Raw genomic sequence first — 15,559 nt, 5'->3', positions numbered from 1 at the left:
AGATGTGTAAAAAGGCTTTATTTGCAGGGGAGCAGGAATTTAATCAAAAAGGCCAAATCCCATGTCATCGTCTGACTCTTCGGACTCCTCCTTCTTCTCATCTTTCTTCTCCTCTGCTGTGGAAAAGAGGGAGGCATGGTGAGCACTGCCCAAGTACCAGGCCAGTCCCCCCATGAAGACCCCACTGCAGCAACACCGTCTGAGCCCCACCAGGCCACCACTTACCTGCAGCAGGGGCGGAACCAGCAGCAGGGGCTGCAGAGCCTGGGGCAGCAGAGACGGCTACAGCCCCACCGGCAGGTACACTGGCAAGCTTGCCAATACCTACAGAAAGCAGACAGGTGAGACCAGAGCAGCTGCCCAGCCTGGGAGGCTGTTCCACAGGGAAGTTAGATGGCACCAGAGATGGCACACGGCACCCAACATATCTGGACCCATCATATGCCAGTGTCTCCCGTTCTTCCTGAATACTCCCTCCCTGAGCCACTCCTCAACAGGGACTTCTCTTCTCCACCTTTCCCATCCAGAAACTTGCCTTCTAAGAATTAGGCCCACACTGCCTGCCTGCCCACTTTCCCCACCTCCACCCTCAGACGTCCACTGGACAGATATGTTTATAACTAGGTAGGGAATGAGTGTGCTGCCCCAGTGTCCACATCTCTGGCCACAACGACGTGCTCATGGCTTGGCCCGTTTGCTGAGCTGGCCCTGTCCTGGTCACACGCATGGAAGACAGGAACAGCTGCCCCAACAGCTCAACTTCCAAACAAGTCCCACCAGCTCAGCTGACTCCAACAAAAAACCATCTGCCCAACAAAGGCAAAGAGCCTGTGGACACCCCTGGCACCCTCAGTCCCTGCCCCCAACCCCTTCACAGAAAGCACGTGGTAAGAACTGCTGACATGAACTCAGGTCTCCAGACACCAAGCTTCAGAGAAATCCTGGGGAACGGCCTCAGGGCTAGGGGCAGCCAGGCTTAAGAGGTAGGGCCACCTAAACGTCCACCGAGAATACAAGGTGCCCCCTGCTGCCCCGCTCCTGGGAGTGTCTAGAAGTACCCATGACGTGAGCCCACTGGGGCCCTGCTCACTCCTCAGGTGGGGCTTCTAGGGTGCTCTGGTCCACAAGCGAAACCTGGCAGGCCACAGATGGACCGGCAGGGATTAGGATGGACCATGAAAACAAATGAAAGCCCTTCCACATCAACTCACCCTGGGCAATGACGTCTTCAATGTTTTTTCCATTCAGCTCACTGATAACCTGAAGCAGACAATCACAGAGCTGTTACCAGGAATGTACGGCTGTATCCCTGGCCCTATCCCTTCCAGCGTCACAGCAGGACTGGGTTCCCCACATGGGAATACGCCCTGAAGTTTCCAGACCTGCACTGCCCAAAGGGAGCCACCAGCCTCACTTGGAAAGCGATATAAAAATAAATGGACACTAGCTTTCTTAGACTTAGGACAAAAGAACACACGGCATCTCACTACTTATGCTGACTACTCATAGGGCAAAATAAGCTGGCAATGAAATTGACTTTGACTTCAGGCTGGATGGAGTGCAGTGGTGGGATCTCACTGCAGCCTTGACCTCCCGGGCTCAAGCGACTCTCCCACCTCAGTCTGGGACTACAGGCATGAGCAACCACGCCTGGCTAATTTTTTATTGTATTTTACAGACGAGGCCTGGTTCTGTCAGACTGCAGTGGCACAATCACTACTCAGTGCAGCCTTGACCTCCCAGGCTCAAATGGTTCTCCCGCATCAGCCTCATGAGTAGCTGAGACTACAGATGCGCACCACTGCCTCCAACTATTTTTTTTTTTTTTTTTTGGTGGAGACCGGGTCTTGCAATGTTTTCCAGACTACTCTCAAACTCCAAGGCTCCAATAATCCACCCGTCTTGGCCTCCCAAAGCTGGGTGAGCCACGCGCCAGGACCGCCTTTTTTTTTTTTTTTTTAAGCAATCTTATGCATCTCACTGGTATTAAGCTTCCAAAGCTTGTTAATCACGATTTTGCTTCGTACCCACCCTGCTTACTTTTTTTTTTTCCTTTTTAGACAGGGTCTCCTTCTGCCGCCCAGGCTGGAGTGCAGTGGCATGATCTTGGCTCACTGCAACCTCCATCTCCCGGGTGCACGCGATTCTCCTGCTCAGCCTCCCAAGTAGCGGGGACTACAGGCACCCACCACCACGCCCGGCTAATTTTTGTATTTTTAGTAGAGATGGGGTTTCGACATGTTTGCCAGGCTGGTCTCGAACCCTTGACCTCAGGTGATCCGCCTGCCTCGTCCTCCCAACGTACTGGGACTACAGGCATCAGCCACCGCGCCCGACCTCCACCCAGCTTACTTCTCTATCCAAGAAATCGCCAACTGGACTGAAACTAGCCTCTCCCGGAATCCTCCAGCATATGGCCGGATCAGGCAGAAGAATCGCCTGTCTGGGACACTGGGGCCCCACGGTGGCTGCGGGGCAAGGGCGGCAGCTACCTTGTTGAGCCGGTCGTCGTCCGCCTCGATGCCCACGCTGTCCAAGATCTTCTTGATGTCCTTGGCGCTGGGGGAGGAGTTGCCCCCTAGGGCAGCCAGCAGGTAGGAAGCGACGTAGCGCATCCTGAGGCGGGCGGAGAACGTGCGACGGCGGAGTTACCCCGGCGGCCTCCTGCCGGCCCACCCCGGGGCCGCCGGGCGAGGTCGCGCATGGCTCGGCCCGTAGGCCTCCGTCCCAGAAATACCCCGCCGCCCACCCCGCATCCCCAAGGACTCCGCGTCCCCAGCCAGCACCCCGGGCCCGGTCACCACACTCACTCGGCAGCGTCTGCGGCGGCGGCGGCGAAGCCTCACGCGTGCGACCTCGGTGGCGTCAGGAAGGAAAAGGAAGGCGCAGACGCAAGGGGCGGGGGTAAACCACTACCCAGAAGCCTCTGGGACCCGTGCGCGGCGCCGCATGAGGCGCCTCATAGTGACGTCACGAGGCGCTCAGCCAATGACGACGGGGAAGAAGCCGTTGACTCTTTTCCCCCCCTTCCCCGCGCCCGTCAGGCAGTTTTCGCGGCAAAGGCGAAGGGCAGTAGTTCCGGAAGTGGCTGCTCTTATAGCGTGGGACGAAGGGCCCCCGAAACTCGTGGGGGCGATGAACGAAACGAGTCCAAAGGGACGGCATCTGCCTTCAGTACCTAGCGCCCCCAGCATGCCACCCGGCGCCCACAGCTCCCAACATGCAGCGCGGCCGCCACGCCCGGGACGCAGCTTTTGCCAGCGAACTGCAAGTCCCATGGTGCACCGCTGCCGGAAGTGGCCTGCGCCGCGGGCCTACGCGGAACGGCACGTGGGCCCAGGCAGAGGCTGCTGGCGGTAGGCTCGCCCTGACTCTTTGGTGCTTCCCTGGCCGCGGCGACCGGTGGCTCCATGTCCAGCCGGGCTCAGTGAGGTGAGCCAGCCGCCTCGGACTTAGCGACTGCGGCTCTACCTGGGAGGCCGCCCCCGCCCTGCGGGGTCAGGGCGTCCTGCCAGAGGACGAGCGCGAGCCTTGGAGGGCAGGACAATGACGTGAGGCAGCGTCGCCCGTTCACCCCTGGGAGGAGTGAGGTCCGAGTGGTCAGCCCCTGCGCTGGCCGCTTTGGCCCAGAACTGACCTCGGTGTCCATGTGGACATCAGCACATCAGGGACCCTGCTACATTCTCGGGTCCTGGGAGGGAACAGGGTTGGCCCTGCCTCCTAAGGACTTGAGTTCTTGTGCGAGGACGCAGGAGGTGAATAAGGAGGCGATCCGAAGGACAGGGACAGAGGGAGAATTGGTCTGGGCAGCCTGAGAAAGCTTGAGCTGAGAGATGAGAAGGAGCCAACCCTGCCAGTATCCGGGGCGAGCACCAGGAACAGGGTCAGATGCAGATATCTAAGGTGTTAGCAGGCAGCGCCAGCTCCCGTTGGGCTCTAACAACAGTGCAAACCCTGGGGTGTGTATACTTCAAGCACTGGAACTCGACTTCACAGTCGCCTTCTGTGGCCTCCTTGTCATTACCCCCATTTATAGATAAGGCAGTTGGGTACAGAAAGGTTTTCTTGCCCAGGGTCACACATCTGGGGTAAAGGCGGGAAACCATCTTGGGAACAATGGGACTTTTCTTATTTTGTAATTTTTGAGACTGGGCCCCATTCTGTCGCCCAGCCTGGAGTGCAGTGGCTGAATCACAGCTCCTGCAGCCTCAACTTCCTGGGCTCAGGTGATCCTCCCACCTCAGCCTCCTAGCGGAGACCACAGGCGTGTGCCACCACACCTGGCTAAAATTTTTTGGTAGAGACAGCGTTGTCCAACATAGGCTCAAGCAATCCTCCCACCTGGGCCTCCCAAAGTGCTGGGATTACAGGTGTGAGCCACCGTGCCTGGCCAGGATTATTGTTTCATTCAGTGTTTTAAGCAAGTCCCTTCACATTGGTGTGCAACCATCACCACCATCCATCCCAACTTTTATTATTTTTTATTTTTTTGAGATGGAGTCTCACTCTGTTAACCACGCTGGAGTGCAGTGGCGCTGTCTCTGCTCACTGCAAGCTCTGCCTCCTGGGTTCACGCCATTCTCCTGCCTCAGCCTCCCGAGTAGCTGGGACTACAGGCGCCTGCCACCATGCCCAGCTAATTTGTTGTATTTTTAGTAGAGATGGGGTTTCACCCTGTTAGCCAGGATGGTCTCGATCTCCTGACCTCGTGATCTGCCCGCCTTGGCCTCCCAAAGTGCTGGGATTACAGGCGTGAGCCACCGCACCCAGCCATTTTTTTTTTTTTTTGAGACAGAGTCTCGCTCTGTTGCCCAGGCTGGAGGACAGTGGTGCGATCTGGTCTCACTGCAAGCTCTGCCTCCCGGGTTCACGGCATTCTTCTGCCTCAGCCTCCCAAGTAGCTGGGACTACAGGCACCTGCCACCAAGCCAGCTTATTTTTTTTCTTTTTTTTGTATTTTTAGTAGAGACAGGGTTTCACCGTGTTAGCCAGGATGGTCTCAATCTCCTGACCTCGTGATCTGCCCGCCTCGGCCTCCCAAAGTGCTGGGATTACAGGCGTGAGCCACCGCGCCCGGCCCCAACATTTTTTTTTCTTTTTTTTTGAGAAGTCTCACTGTTCCCCAGGTTGGAGTGCACTGGTGCGATCTTGGCTTATTGCAACCTCTGCCTCCTGGGTTCAAGCGATTCTCCTGCCTCAGTCTCCTGAGTAGCTGGGATTACAGGCACCCACCACCATGCCCAGCTAATTTTTGTATTTTTAGTACAGACAGGGTTTCACCATGTTGGCCAGGCTGGTCTCAAACTCCTGACTTCAAGTAATCTTCCCACTTCGGCCTCCCAAAGTGCTGGGATTACAGGCACGAGCCACTGTGCCCAGCCCCATCTCACTTTTTTTTTATTATCCCAAACTCTGTACCCATTAAAGTCCCTATTCCCTGCTCCCCCACCCTTGATAAACACATTCTGCTTTCTGTTCCTATGATTTTGACAACTGTAGCACCCCATAAGACTGAAATAATACAGTATTTTGCCTTTTGTGTCTGGCTTTTTTCATTCAGCGTATTTTCAAATTTCAAGTACCTACAGAAAAGGAAGATGCTAAGACAAATTTAATATAAATACAGAGTAGTTTATGTGGGCCAAGCTTGAGAATTGCATCCTGGGAACATATATTCAAGTTGCCCTGAATTTACACTTGGATGAGCAGCAGTTATAAGTGAATTTTACTTATTTATTTATTTATTAATTTATTTATTGAGACGGAGTCTTGCTCTGTCGCCCAGGCTGGAGTGCAGTGGCACGATCTCAGCTCACTGCAATCTCTGCCTCCCAGGTTCACGCCATTCTCCTGCTTCAGCCTCCCGAGTAGCTGGGACTACAGGCACCCGCCACCACGCCCAGCTAAGTTTTTGTATTTTTAGTAGAGACAGGGTTTCACTGTGTTAGCCAGGATGGTCTCAATCTCCTGACCTCGTGATCCACGTGCCTTGGCCTCCCAAAGTACTGAGATTACAGGCATGAGCCACTATGCCCGGCCTTAATTTTTTTTTTTTATTTTAGAGACAGGATCTTGCCATGTCATCCAGGCCTCTCTCCAAGTCCTGACTGACCTCAGGTGATCCACCCACCTTGGCCTCCCAAAGTGCTGGGATTACAGGCGTGTGTCACTATGCCCGGGCTGTTTTTTAATCTTTTGTAGAGATGGGGCCTTGCTGTGTTGCTCAGGCTGGTCTCAAACTTCTGGCCTCAAGCAATCCTCCTGCCTTGGTGTCCCAAAGTGGCAGGATTACTGGTGTGAGCTACTGCACCCAACCTACAAGTGGATTTTTTGTTTTTTTTTGAGACATAGTCTCACTCTGTTGCCCAGGCTGGAGCGCAGTGGCACGATCTCGGCTCACTGCAACCTCCACCTCCCGGGTTCACGCCATTCTCTTGCCTCAGCCTCCCTAGTAGCTGGGACTACAGGCACCCGCCACCACGCCCAGTTAATTTTTTGCATTTTTAGTAGAGACGGGGTTTCACCATGTTAGCCAGGATGGTCTCGATCTCCTGACCTCGTGATCCACCCGCCTTAGCCTCCCAAAGTGCTGGGATTACAGGTGTGAGCCACCATGCCCAAACTACAAGTGGATTTTTAAAGGCAAAAAAGGGGGACAGGGAGCGAACTGACAGAAAGTTTATCAGGAATTCTCATTGGTTTACAGAAGTGACTGATTAGTGATTGGCTATACATTATTAAGCTATAAGGTGTGGGTTATAGTGCCTAGTCTGGCATTATTAGGTTAATTGATAGCTACTTCTGGCAATACCAAGCAGTTTCAGGAGACAAACACAAAGTGGACAGGGTGTGATTGTGGTCTCATTCTAATGTCTGTCTTGGCTGGATAGTTGAAAAGGAACCATATTCCCCAGCTAAACGTTCTTTTTTCACAAGGTTCATCCATTTTGTAGCATATATCAGTATTTGAGATCTTTTTTTTTTTTTTTTTGAGACGGAGTCCTGCTGTGTCACCCAAGCTGGGGTGCAGTGGCACAATCTCGGCTCACTGCAACCTCTGACTCCCGGGTTCACGCCATTCTCCTGCCTCAGCCTCCCAAGTAGCTGAGATTACAGGTGCCCCCGACCACGCCCGGCCAGTTTTTTTGTACTTTTCATAGAGACGGGGTTTTGCCATGTTGGACAGGATGGCCTCCTGACCTCAGGTGATCCGCCTGCCTCGGTCTCCCAAAGTGCTGGGATTACAGATGTGGGCCACTGTGCCCGGACATGTCTCCCAAAGTGCTGGGATTGCAGGCGTGAGCCACCGTGCCTGGACAGGTCTTTTTTTTCTTTAGATGCCGTCTTGCTGTGTTGCCCAGGCTGGAGTGCACTAGCTATTCAGAGGAGCAGTGCTATCACCACACGCTACATATAGCCTTGTAGTCCTGGGCTCAAGCCTGCCTGCTTCAGCCTCCCGACTAGCTGAGGATACAAGCATGCACCACCATGCCCGACTTCATTCTTTTTTCAGGCTGAATAATATTTCTGTGATTGGTTTTTATTTTATTTGTTTGTTTTATTTATTTTTTATTTTTTTTTCAGATGGAGTCTCCTTCTGTCGTGCAGTGGCGCTATCTTGGCTCACTGCAAGCTCCATCTCCCGGGTTCACGCCATTCTCCTGCCTCAGCCTCCCAAGTAGCTGGGATTACAGGCGCCCGCCACCACACCTGGGTAATTTTTGTATTTTTAGTAGACACAGGGTTTCACCATATTGGCCAGGCTGGGCTTGAACTGCTGACCTCAAGTGATGGGCCCACCTCAGCCTCACAAAATGTTGGGATTACTGGCGTAAGCTACAGCATCAGGCTTGTGGTTGGTTTTTAAAAATATCCCTTGGCTGGGTGCGGTGGCTCAAACCTGTAATCCCAGCACTTTGGGAGGCCGAGGCGGGTGGATCACAAGGTCAGGAGTTCGAGACCATCCTAGCTAACAAGGTGAAACCCCGTCTCTACTAAAACTACAAAAAATTAGCCAGGCGTGGTGGTGGGCGCCTGTAGTCCCAGCTACTCGGGAGGCTGAGGCAGGAGAATGGTGTGAACCCGGGAGGCGGAGCTTGCAGTGAGCCGAGATCGCGCCACTGCACTTGAGCCTGGGGGACAGAGTAAGACTCTGTCTCAAAAATAAATAAATAAATAAATAAAAAGATCCTAGGCCGGGTGCGGTGGCTCACGCTTGTAATCCCAGCACTTTGGGAGGCCCAGGCGGGCGGATCACGAGGTCAGCAGATCGAGACCACGGTGAAACCCCGTCTCTACTAAAAATACAAAAAATCCCACTACTGAGAGGCTGAGGCAGAAAAGGCTGAACCGGAGGCGGACTTGCTGACCGGATTGCCCACTCACACCTGGCGAAAAAAAAAGATCCTTCCAGGCCGTACGTGAAAGGGGCTGGGGAAAATGGAAGCAGGGAGGCCTGGAAGAGACCTGCCTGTCCCAGAGGGAGGGATGGTGGTAGCTGGGAAGTGAAAGGAAGAAGGAGCCGCTGATATGACCTGAGGAAAGAAGCAGGCATAGCTGGTGGTGTCTGTTCCCTCCCTGAGCACCTGCTCTCCTGGCCGAGGAAGCTGGTGAATGAAGCACAGGCCCGCTCGGGGGTATCATGTTGGTGGGGAAGGCAGACAGGGCAGGTTTCAGGTTCTTGGCTTTGACCCTCACCAGCTACAGGGCCTCGGGCAAGCCTCGGGCAATATCTGATTTTTTTTTTTTTTTTCAGACGGAGTCTTGCGCCCGCTCAATATCTCAAAGCTTCCTTCTCCCCTGCGCGATTGAAGGAGACAGGGCCAGGAGGCTCACTGCTTCTGGCCCAGAGTGATGGCTCGAAAGGAAGGGTCTCTGCAGGCCCAGAGAGGAGGTCCTGGCAGGCTTCCCGGAGGAGGCCGTTGGGCCTAGTTTGGGAAGGGCACTGCAATTGTTCCGGCTTGTAGCAGGGGTGGGTGCGGGGCAGCGGCAAGAGTACCCCTGTCACCCCGGCCTGGGAACGCACCTGGGGCCGGGTCTGCCTCGGAGCGGCCCGAGGCCCCGAGAACCTCGGAAAGGGCCGGTTTCGTGGCCTTCCGGGCGGCGGAGGCTGTAAGGCTCCGACCCCGCGGACTAACAGGAAGCCGAGCGCAGCTGCGCGGGCGGCTCGGCAGATGGACTTGTCGCGTCCGCGTCTCCGGGGCTGTGACAGGCGGAGGGAAGGCGGGTCGGGGAGAAGCCGGGAGACCTCCCCAGTGGACTCCAGCCCGGCGCAGGGGGCGAGTTCCGACGGGGCGGGGCCCAAGGGGCGGGGTCTGTAGTCCCCGCCCACCCAGAAACGCGCCGGCGGGATCCCAGGCGCCGAGCGCCCACTGAGCAGCCCCCAATTTGCGCGCCGCCTGGAGCGCAGGTACGGGCCGGCCCGGGCGGGCGGAGGGGGCGGCGGGGGGAAGTTTGCTTTTGGGAGGCTGGGGGCCGTTCCAATCCCCGACGCCCGGGGGATCCCGAGCCTGCCTCGGGGCTGGGGCCCGCCCCCCCACGCCGTCTGAGCCGTCATGCGCGGCGCACCACCCTCCCCAGTGGACCGAACTGGAAAGGGCAGGAGAGCTTTCCTCCGGGACTCACGAATTGGGGTCCCGGCCCCAGGACCCCGAAGCTGCCCAATGGCTCACGCCCCAGGCCCTCACCCTTACACCGCCTTCCCTGACTTTCGGGGTGCAGTCGCCCCCGCGGTAGAGGAGAGTCACGGCCCTCCTGGTAAAACGGATGTAAATAGAAGGGGGACTCATCTCCAGGACCGGGGGACAGCCCCTATGACCTCGCAGCTCCACGGCTCCACTGGCCACATTTCCAGGACCACGACTGAAGCCTCACTCCCCCGGCTCTGCTGCTCATAGTGAGGTCTCCCTGCCCGGTGCACCTGCGAGCCATGGAGGTCCCATTCCCCAACCCTCTTTCCAGTGGTGACCCAGGCCTCCGGGGTTCAGGGTGACCACAAGGTCTCCCCCACTCTGCAGCCCAGGCCCAGATGGCCTGGCTCTAGAGCTCCCCACTTCAGCCAATGTCCCTCCCTGTTTCCCCAAAGAGAATGGCCCACCGCGGCTCCCGCTCACTCCTCCTCCTGCCTCTGCAGCTTCCCCGGGCCCTGCCTGGACAGGCCTGCCTGCGTGCTGGGACATGTCTGGCCTCCAAGGACCGTCGGTGGGCGATGGCTGCAACGGTGGAGGAGCCAGAGCTGGAGGCAGCTGCTGCCGCAGGAGATGCTTCGGAGGATTCGGACGCAGGGTCCAGGGCGCTGCCTTTCCTGGGCGGCAACCGGCTGAGCTTGGACCTGTACCCCGGGGGCTGCCAGCAGCTGCTGCACCTGTGTGTCCAGCAGCCTCTTCAGCTGCTGCAGGTGGAATTCTTGCGTCTGAGCACTCACGAGGACCCTCAGCTGCTGGAGGCCACCCTGGCCCAGCTGCCTCAGAGCCTGTCCTGCCTCCGCTCCCTGGTCCTCAAAGGTGAGCTCCACCTGTTCTGGGTCCTGTCTCCATCTCTCTCTCTGCCCTGCCTCTGCTGCATGTCCTCAAAGGCAAACCCCGGTCCCAGCCCCAGCTCCAGGCCGCCCCTCCCGGCTCCCCAGGTGTAAACTGTTCTGCTCTTGGTCCTGTCCAGCCCCATCGCCATCCTCGGCAATCACCACCCCCAGTGTGGGTCTGGCTGGGCCCTGGCTCCCGGACCCTGACACTGCCCAGCGGGGGTCTCTCCAGATCACAGTGCAGATGGTGTTCCTGGGGAAGGTTGTGGGTGATGGTTGTCAGCTGAGACGAGCCGGTGGTCTCCACCCCTGCCTCCTTCCGTCTGCGGGCACCTCTCCAGTGTTTCTGTCTGTCTGTCCCTGTCTCGCTGGGGTGGGGGTGGGGTGGGAGGTCTGTGCCTCTCGAGCAGCTGTTTCTCTGGCTGGCAGGGTCGATCTGGGATCTCGGACCCTGGCTCTGAGGGCCACATCCGCCTCCCCCCTTCCCAGGAGGGCAACGCCGGGACACACTGGGTGCCTGTCTCCGGGGTGCCCTGACCAACCTGCCCGCTGGTCTGAGTGGCCTGGCCCATCTGGCCCACCTGGACCTGAGCTTCAACAGCCTGGAGACACTGCCGGCCTGTGTCCTGCGGATGCGAGGTCTGGGTGCGCTCTTGCTGTCTCACAATTGCCTCTCTGAGCTGCCTGAGGCTCTGGGGGTCCTCCCCGCCCTCACCTTCCTCGCAGTGACACACAACCGCCTGCAGACGCTGCCCCCAGCACTGGGGGCCCTATCCACCCTGCAGCGCCTTGATCTCTCTCAGAACCTGCTGGACACGCTACCTCCTGAAATTGGAGGCCTTGGCAGCCTCCTGGAGCTCAACCTGGCCTCCAACCGGCTGCAGAGTCTCCCAGCCTCTCTGGGTGAGTAGCCCCTACGCCCCTGGCACCCTGACCCCACGGGAGGGCCCCTGAAGCCTGCCTGTCTTCTGCAGGGGCCTCCGCACCCACAGGCTTGGTCCACAGCTGCCTCTTGGTTGTCCCTCCACCTCCCTGGCCTTTGAGACTCCCTAAGTGGCTTTGTCGGAGTTCTCTGAGCCCAGCTGTGGAGGAGAGTCTGAAACAGCTGCTCTGGGAGGCGGCAGCAGGAGTGTCCCAGCACCACGGGCCAGGCTGGTGCCGAGCCTAAGCCAGCACCTGCCCGCAGCGGGACTTCGGTCCTTGCGGCTCCTTGTCCTGCACAGCAACCTCCTGGCCTCTGTGCCAGCTGACCTGGCCCGCCTTCCACTCCTCACCCGGCTTGACCTGAGGGACAACCAGCTCCGGGACCTGCCTCCTGAGCTGCTAGACGCCCCTTTTGTGCGCCTGCAGGGGAACCCCCTGGGCGAGGCCTCGCCAGACGCCCCGAGTTCACCAGGTAGGCTTGGTGCTAGAAGGGCAGACCTGGGATAGGACGTGAGTCCCCTCACTGTCCTGAGTACACGTCTGTCCCCTCCACAGTGGCAGCCCTCATTCCAGAAATGCCCAGACTGTTCCTGACCTCAGACTTGGACAGGTACGGAGTGGGTTGAGGGGGCTGGAGGGGAGTCTGTCTGCCTGTCACCTTGGCCCCTCTGACACCTTCTCCAGAGTTCCTGGGTCCAGGCTCCAACATGTAGGCCCTTCTGGGTCTAACCCGTTGCTCGCTCCTTCCTCACTCAGCTTTCCTGTGACCCCTCGAGGCTGCTCAGTGACCCTAGCCTGTGGCGTTCGCCTGCAGTTCCCAGCGGGAGCCACCGCCACCCCCATCACCATCCGCTATCGGCTGCTGCTGCCAGAGCCGGGCCTCGTCCCCCTGGGTCCTCATGATGCCCTGCTCAGCCATGTGCTGGAGCTGCAGCCCCACAGGGTGGCCTTCCAGCAGGTATGGCCAGGGTGTGGCGGGGGGCAGTGTGCGAGCCCAGGCCTGGCTCCAGCGCTCACACCGCCCTTGCCTGGCAGGATGTGGGGCTGTGGCTGCCCTTCACCCCACCACGGGCCCGGCGCTGCCGTGAAGTGGTGGTCAGGACCCGGAATGACAACAGCTGGGGTGACCTGGAGACCTACCTGGAGGAAGAGGCACCCCAGGTGAGGGCCACCCAGGCCTGCCGGTGGCGAGTGGAGTGCTGCTGCCCTGAGCCGTGCACCCCTGCCCAGAGCCTTGCCCTGGCACCTTCCACCCTGCCCCGTCCCTCCTGGATCCTGCTCCCTGTGTCCCTGGCTGGCTATGCCCTGACCCAGGCTCCTCTGACCTCCCCGCTCCCCCGTCCCAGCGGCTCTGGGCTCACTGCCAGGTGCCCCACTTCTCCTGGTTCCTTGTGGTTTCCCGCCCTGTGTCCAATGCCTGCCTGGTGCCACCAGAGGGGACACTGCTGTGCTCCTCGGGTCATCCTGGGGTCAAAGTCATCTTCCCCCCTGGGGCCACTGAGGAGCCTCGTCGAGTCTCCATGCAGGTATGGCCAGGACAGCACTGAGGGTGGCAGGCGGCACCTGAGCCCACAGGCAGGTGCTCAGGGGGCCTGTCTGCCCTAGGTGGTGCGCATGGCTGGCCGAGAGCTACAGGCCCTCCTGGGAGAACCAGAGGCTGCAGTGAGCCCCCTGCTGTGCCTCTCACAGAGCGGTCCCCCCAGCTTCCTCCGACCAGTCACCGTGCAGCTGCCTCTGCCCTCTGGCATCACAGGTGAGAGGCAGCCATGGGGCATACCTGGACCTGTGGCCATAGGGTGGAGGGGGTCTCTGGCCAGGAGGCCTCAGCCCACTGCCCCTCCCATTCCCAGGCCTCAGTCTGGACCGCTCCCGCCTGCACCTGCTGTACTGGGCCCCTCCTGCAGCCACGTGGGATGACATCACAGCTCAGGTGGTCCTGGAGCTCACCCACCTGTACGCACGCTTCCAGGTCACACACTTCTCCTGGTCAGTGCCCGCCAGCTTTCTCAGCTCCCCTCCCCCAGTCTGTACAGCCCTCCTTACCCCCAGCCCTCCCAGGTACTGGCTCTGGTACACCACCAAGAACTGCGTGGGAGGCCTGGCTCGGAAGGCCTGGGAGCGGCTGCGGCTACACCGTGTGAACCTCATCGCTCTGCAGCGGCGCCGGGACCCTGAGCAGGTCCTGCTGCAGTGCCTGCCCCGAAACAAGGTGGGGGTACAGGCCGGAGGGCAGCAGGGTGGCGACCAGAGGGCTGGGGTGGGGTGCAGAGCTTTGGCTCCTGAGCTGCACGGGCTTCCCTGCAGGTGGACGCCACCCTTCGGCGGCTGCTGCAGCGGTACCGGGGCCCCGAGCCCTCTGACACGGTGGAGATGTTCGAGGGTGAAGAGTTCTTTGCGGCCTTCGAGCGCGGCATCGACGTGGATGCTGGTAGGGGTGCTGGTGGATGCCCCCTGTCCTGGAGAGGGAGCCGTACCGTCCTCCCCGCGCCCTCCTTGCTCAGCCCACCCTTGCCCCCTAGACCGCCCTGACTGCGTGGAGGGCAGAATCTGCTTTGTCTTCTACTCGCACCTGAAGAATGTGAAGGAGGTATACGTGACCACCACCCTGGACCGGGAGGCTCAGGCTGTGCGGGGCCAGGTGGGCGAGGGGAGTGGGTGAGGGGAGAGGCCCCCCAGGCCGCTTGGGCAGAGGACCGAGCTCTGAACCCCATTCGATGCCCCTTCAGGTGTCCTTCTACCGTGGCGCGGTGCCTGTGCAGGTGCCCGAGGAGGCTGAGGCTGCCCGGCAGAGGAAGGGCGCGGACGCCCTGTGGATGGCCACTCTGCCCATCAAGCTGCCGGTGGGACTGAGGGACAGCAGAGGGGCGGGGCAGGGCCGAGGCCCAGGGGTGACCAGGGTGACGTGGTGGAGTTGGGGGTGGAGCCCAGGGCTTACTGCACTTTTTCCTTCCAACAGAGACTTCGGGGGTCCGAGGGGCCACGGCGGGGGGCTGGCCTCTCCTTGGCACCCTTGAACCTGGGAGATGCTGAGACCGGCTTTCTGACACAGAGCAACCTGCTGAGTGTGGCTGGGCGCCTGGGTCCGGACTGGCCAGCCGTGGCCCTGCACCTGGGCGTGTCCTACCGCGAGCTGCAGCGCATCCGGCACGAGTTCCGGTGAGGCTCCCACTGCCCGCTGGCTGCCAGCCCCAGGGCTGAGCCCTGGCTGCCTGGAGGGCCCACCTGATGCTGACAGAAGTTTCTTCCAGGGGAGGTGGGGGAAGGGCAAACACCAGGCTAGAAAGGAAAGGTCTGGCCGCAGTTGGCCCAAGGATCCGGGAACTCCCCCACACTCCGAGGCAGAGTGTGGTGGGGGGTCCTGGGCAGGTGGACAGGACCCCTCTGTCGCCCATCTTCTGCCTGCAGGGATGATCTGGATGGGCAGATCCGCCACATGCTCTTCTCCTGGGCTGAGCGCCAGGCTGGGCAGCCGGGGGCTGTGGGGCTCCTGGTGCAGGCCCTGGAGCAGAGTGACCGGCAGGACGTGGCTGAAGAGGTGCGCGCAGTCTTGGAGCTCGGCCGCCGCAAGTACCAGGATGGCATCCGACGCACGGGCTTGGCCCCCAAAGACCCCGCTCTGCCTGGCTCCTCAGCTCCACAGCCCCCAGAGCCTGCCCAGGCCTAGGCCCCACAGACTTTAGGCTGGCCCAGATATTCCCCAGCGGATGGGCAGAGCCCCCACCTTCAAGTCTCTCCAGTGTGTGGGGACAGGTCCCTGTGAGCAACAAAACCGCACTATTTCTTTCACGTTCTCAGAGCTTGATTTATTTGTTGGATGGAGAAGCCGTTGGAGGGCGGAGGGTGGTGGGGTAATTAGAGGCCTGGCCCCTGCGGGGAGGGAGCCCTGTGTGCACAGATGCCCAACGTCCTGGTCCTGTCCTCTCCCACTGTGCCTGGGGCCTCCTGTGGGTCCTCATCTTCCTGGGAGGGAGGAGCTGTGCTACAAAGTAACCCACGTGGGTTACTTTTTTTTTTTTTTGAGATGGAGTTTCTGTCACCCAGGCTGGAGTGCAGTGGCATGATCTCAGCTCACTGCAACCTCCGCCTCCCAGGTTCAAGCGATTCTGCGTCAGCCTC

General features: G+C 59.3%; 2 protein-coding genes and 1 non-coding gene across 16 annotated transcripts; 1 reads left to right on the top strand and 2 right to left on the bottom strand.

The window, feature by feature from the left end:
* RPLP2 (ribosomal protein lateral stalk subunit P2) lies at nt 1–3,043 on the bottom strand. Of its 2 annotated transcripts, none has more exons than XM_032149344.2 (5): nt 2,811–3,043; nt 2,493–2,616; nt 1,212–1,260; nt 226–324; nt 1–113 (listed from the first exon to the last, which is right to left on the bottom strand). In XM_032149344.2, the coding sequence occupies exons 2-5, from the start codon at nt 2,613–2,615 to the stop codon at nt 40–42; spliced, it is 345 nt and encodes a 114-aa protein (XP_032005235.1). In that variant the 5' UTR covers nt 2,616; nt 2,811–3,043; the 3' UTR covers nt 1–39. The 2 variants fall into 2 exon arrangements, with proteins under 2 accessions (XP_032005235.1, XP_032005233.1); XM_032149342.2 differs by having other exon boundaries at nt 1–116; nt 2,811–3,027.
* On the bottom strand, nt 1,043–1,176 carry LOC116467697 (small nucleolar RNA SNORA52). Its single transcript, XR_004247903.1, has one exon. It is a non-coding gene; the product is annotated as a small nucleolar RNA SNORA52 (small nucleolar RNA).
* An 81-nt stretch (nt 3,044–3,124) lies between the features above and the next one.
* PIDD1 (p53-induced death domain protein 1) lies at nt 3,125–15,330 on the top strand. Of its 13 annotated transcripts, none has more exons than XM_032149339.2 (17): nt 3,126–3,432; nt 8,756–9,409; nt 10,133–10,502; nt 11,009–11,422; nt 11,706–11,915; nt 11,999–12,053; nt 12,200–12,401; nt 12,479–12,604; nt 12,790–12,969; nt 13,049–13,196; nt 13,294–13,429; nt 13,502–13,652; nt 13,748–13,871; nt 13,963–14,030; nt 14,170–14,283; nt 14,400–14,599; nt 14,849–15,330. In XM_032149339.2, the coding sequence occupies exons 3-17, from the start codon at nt 10,208–10,210 to the stop codon at nt 15,105–15,107; spliced, it is 2,682 nt and encodes an 893-aa protein (XP_032005230.1). In that variant the 5' UTR covers nt 3,126–3,432; nt 8,756–9,409; nt 10,133–10,207; the 3' UTR covers nt 15,108–15,330. The 13 variants fall into 13 exon arrangements, with proteins under 13 accessions (XP_032005228.1, XP_058293079.1, XP_032005230.1 ...); XM_032149338.2 differs by having other exon boundaries at nt 13,963–14,081; XM_032149337.2 differs by having other exon boundaries at nt 3,125–3,432; nt 8,756–8,971; nt 13,294–13,652; nt 13,963–14,081.
* The last annotated feature ends 229 nt before the right edge of the window (nt 15,331–15,559 follow it).

This window comes from Hylobates moloch, unplaced genomic scaffold, assembly GCF_009828535.3.
Source record: "Hylobates moloch isolate HMO894 unplaced genomic scaffold, HMol_V3 SCAFFOLD_4, whole genome shotgun sequence".
Lineage (NCBI taxonomy): Eukaryota > Metazoa > Chordata > Mammalia > Primates > Hylobatidae > Hylobates > Hylobates moloch.
Note: the sequence above shows the minus strand (reverse complement) of the source record. Positions and strands in the feature narration are given on the sequence as shown.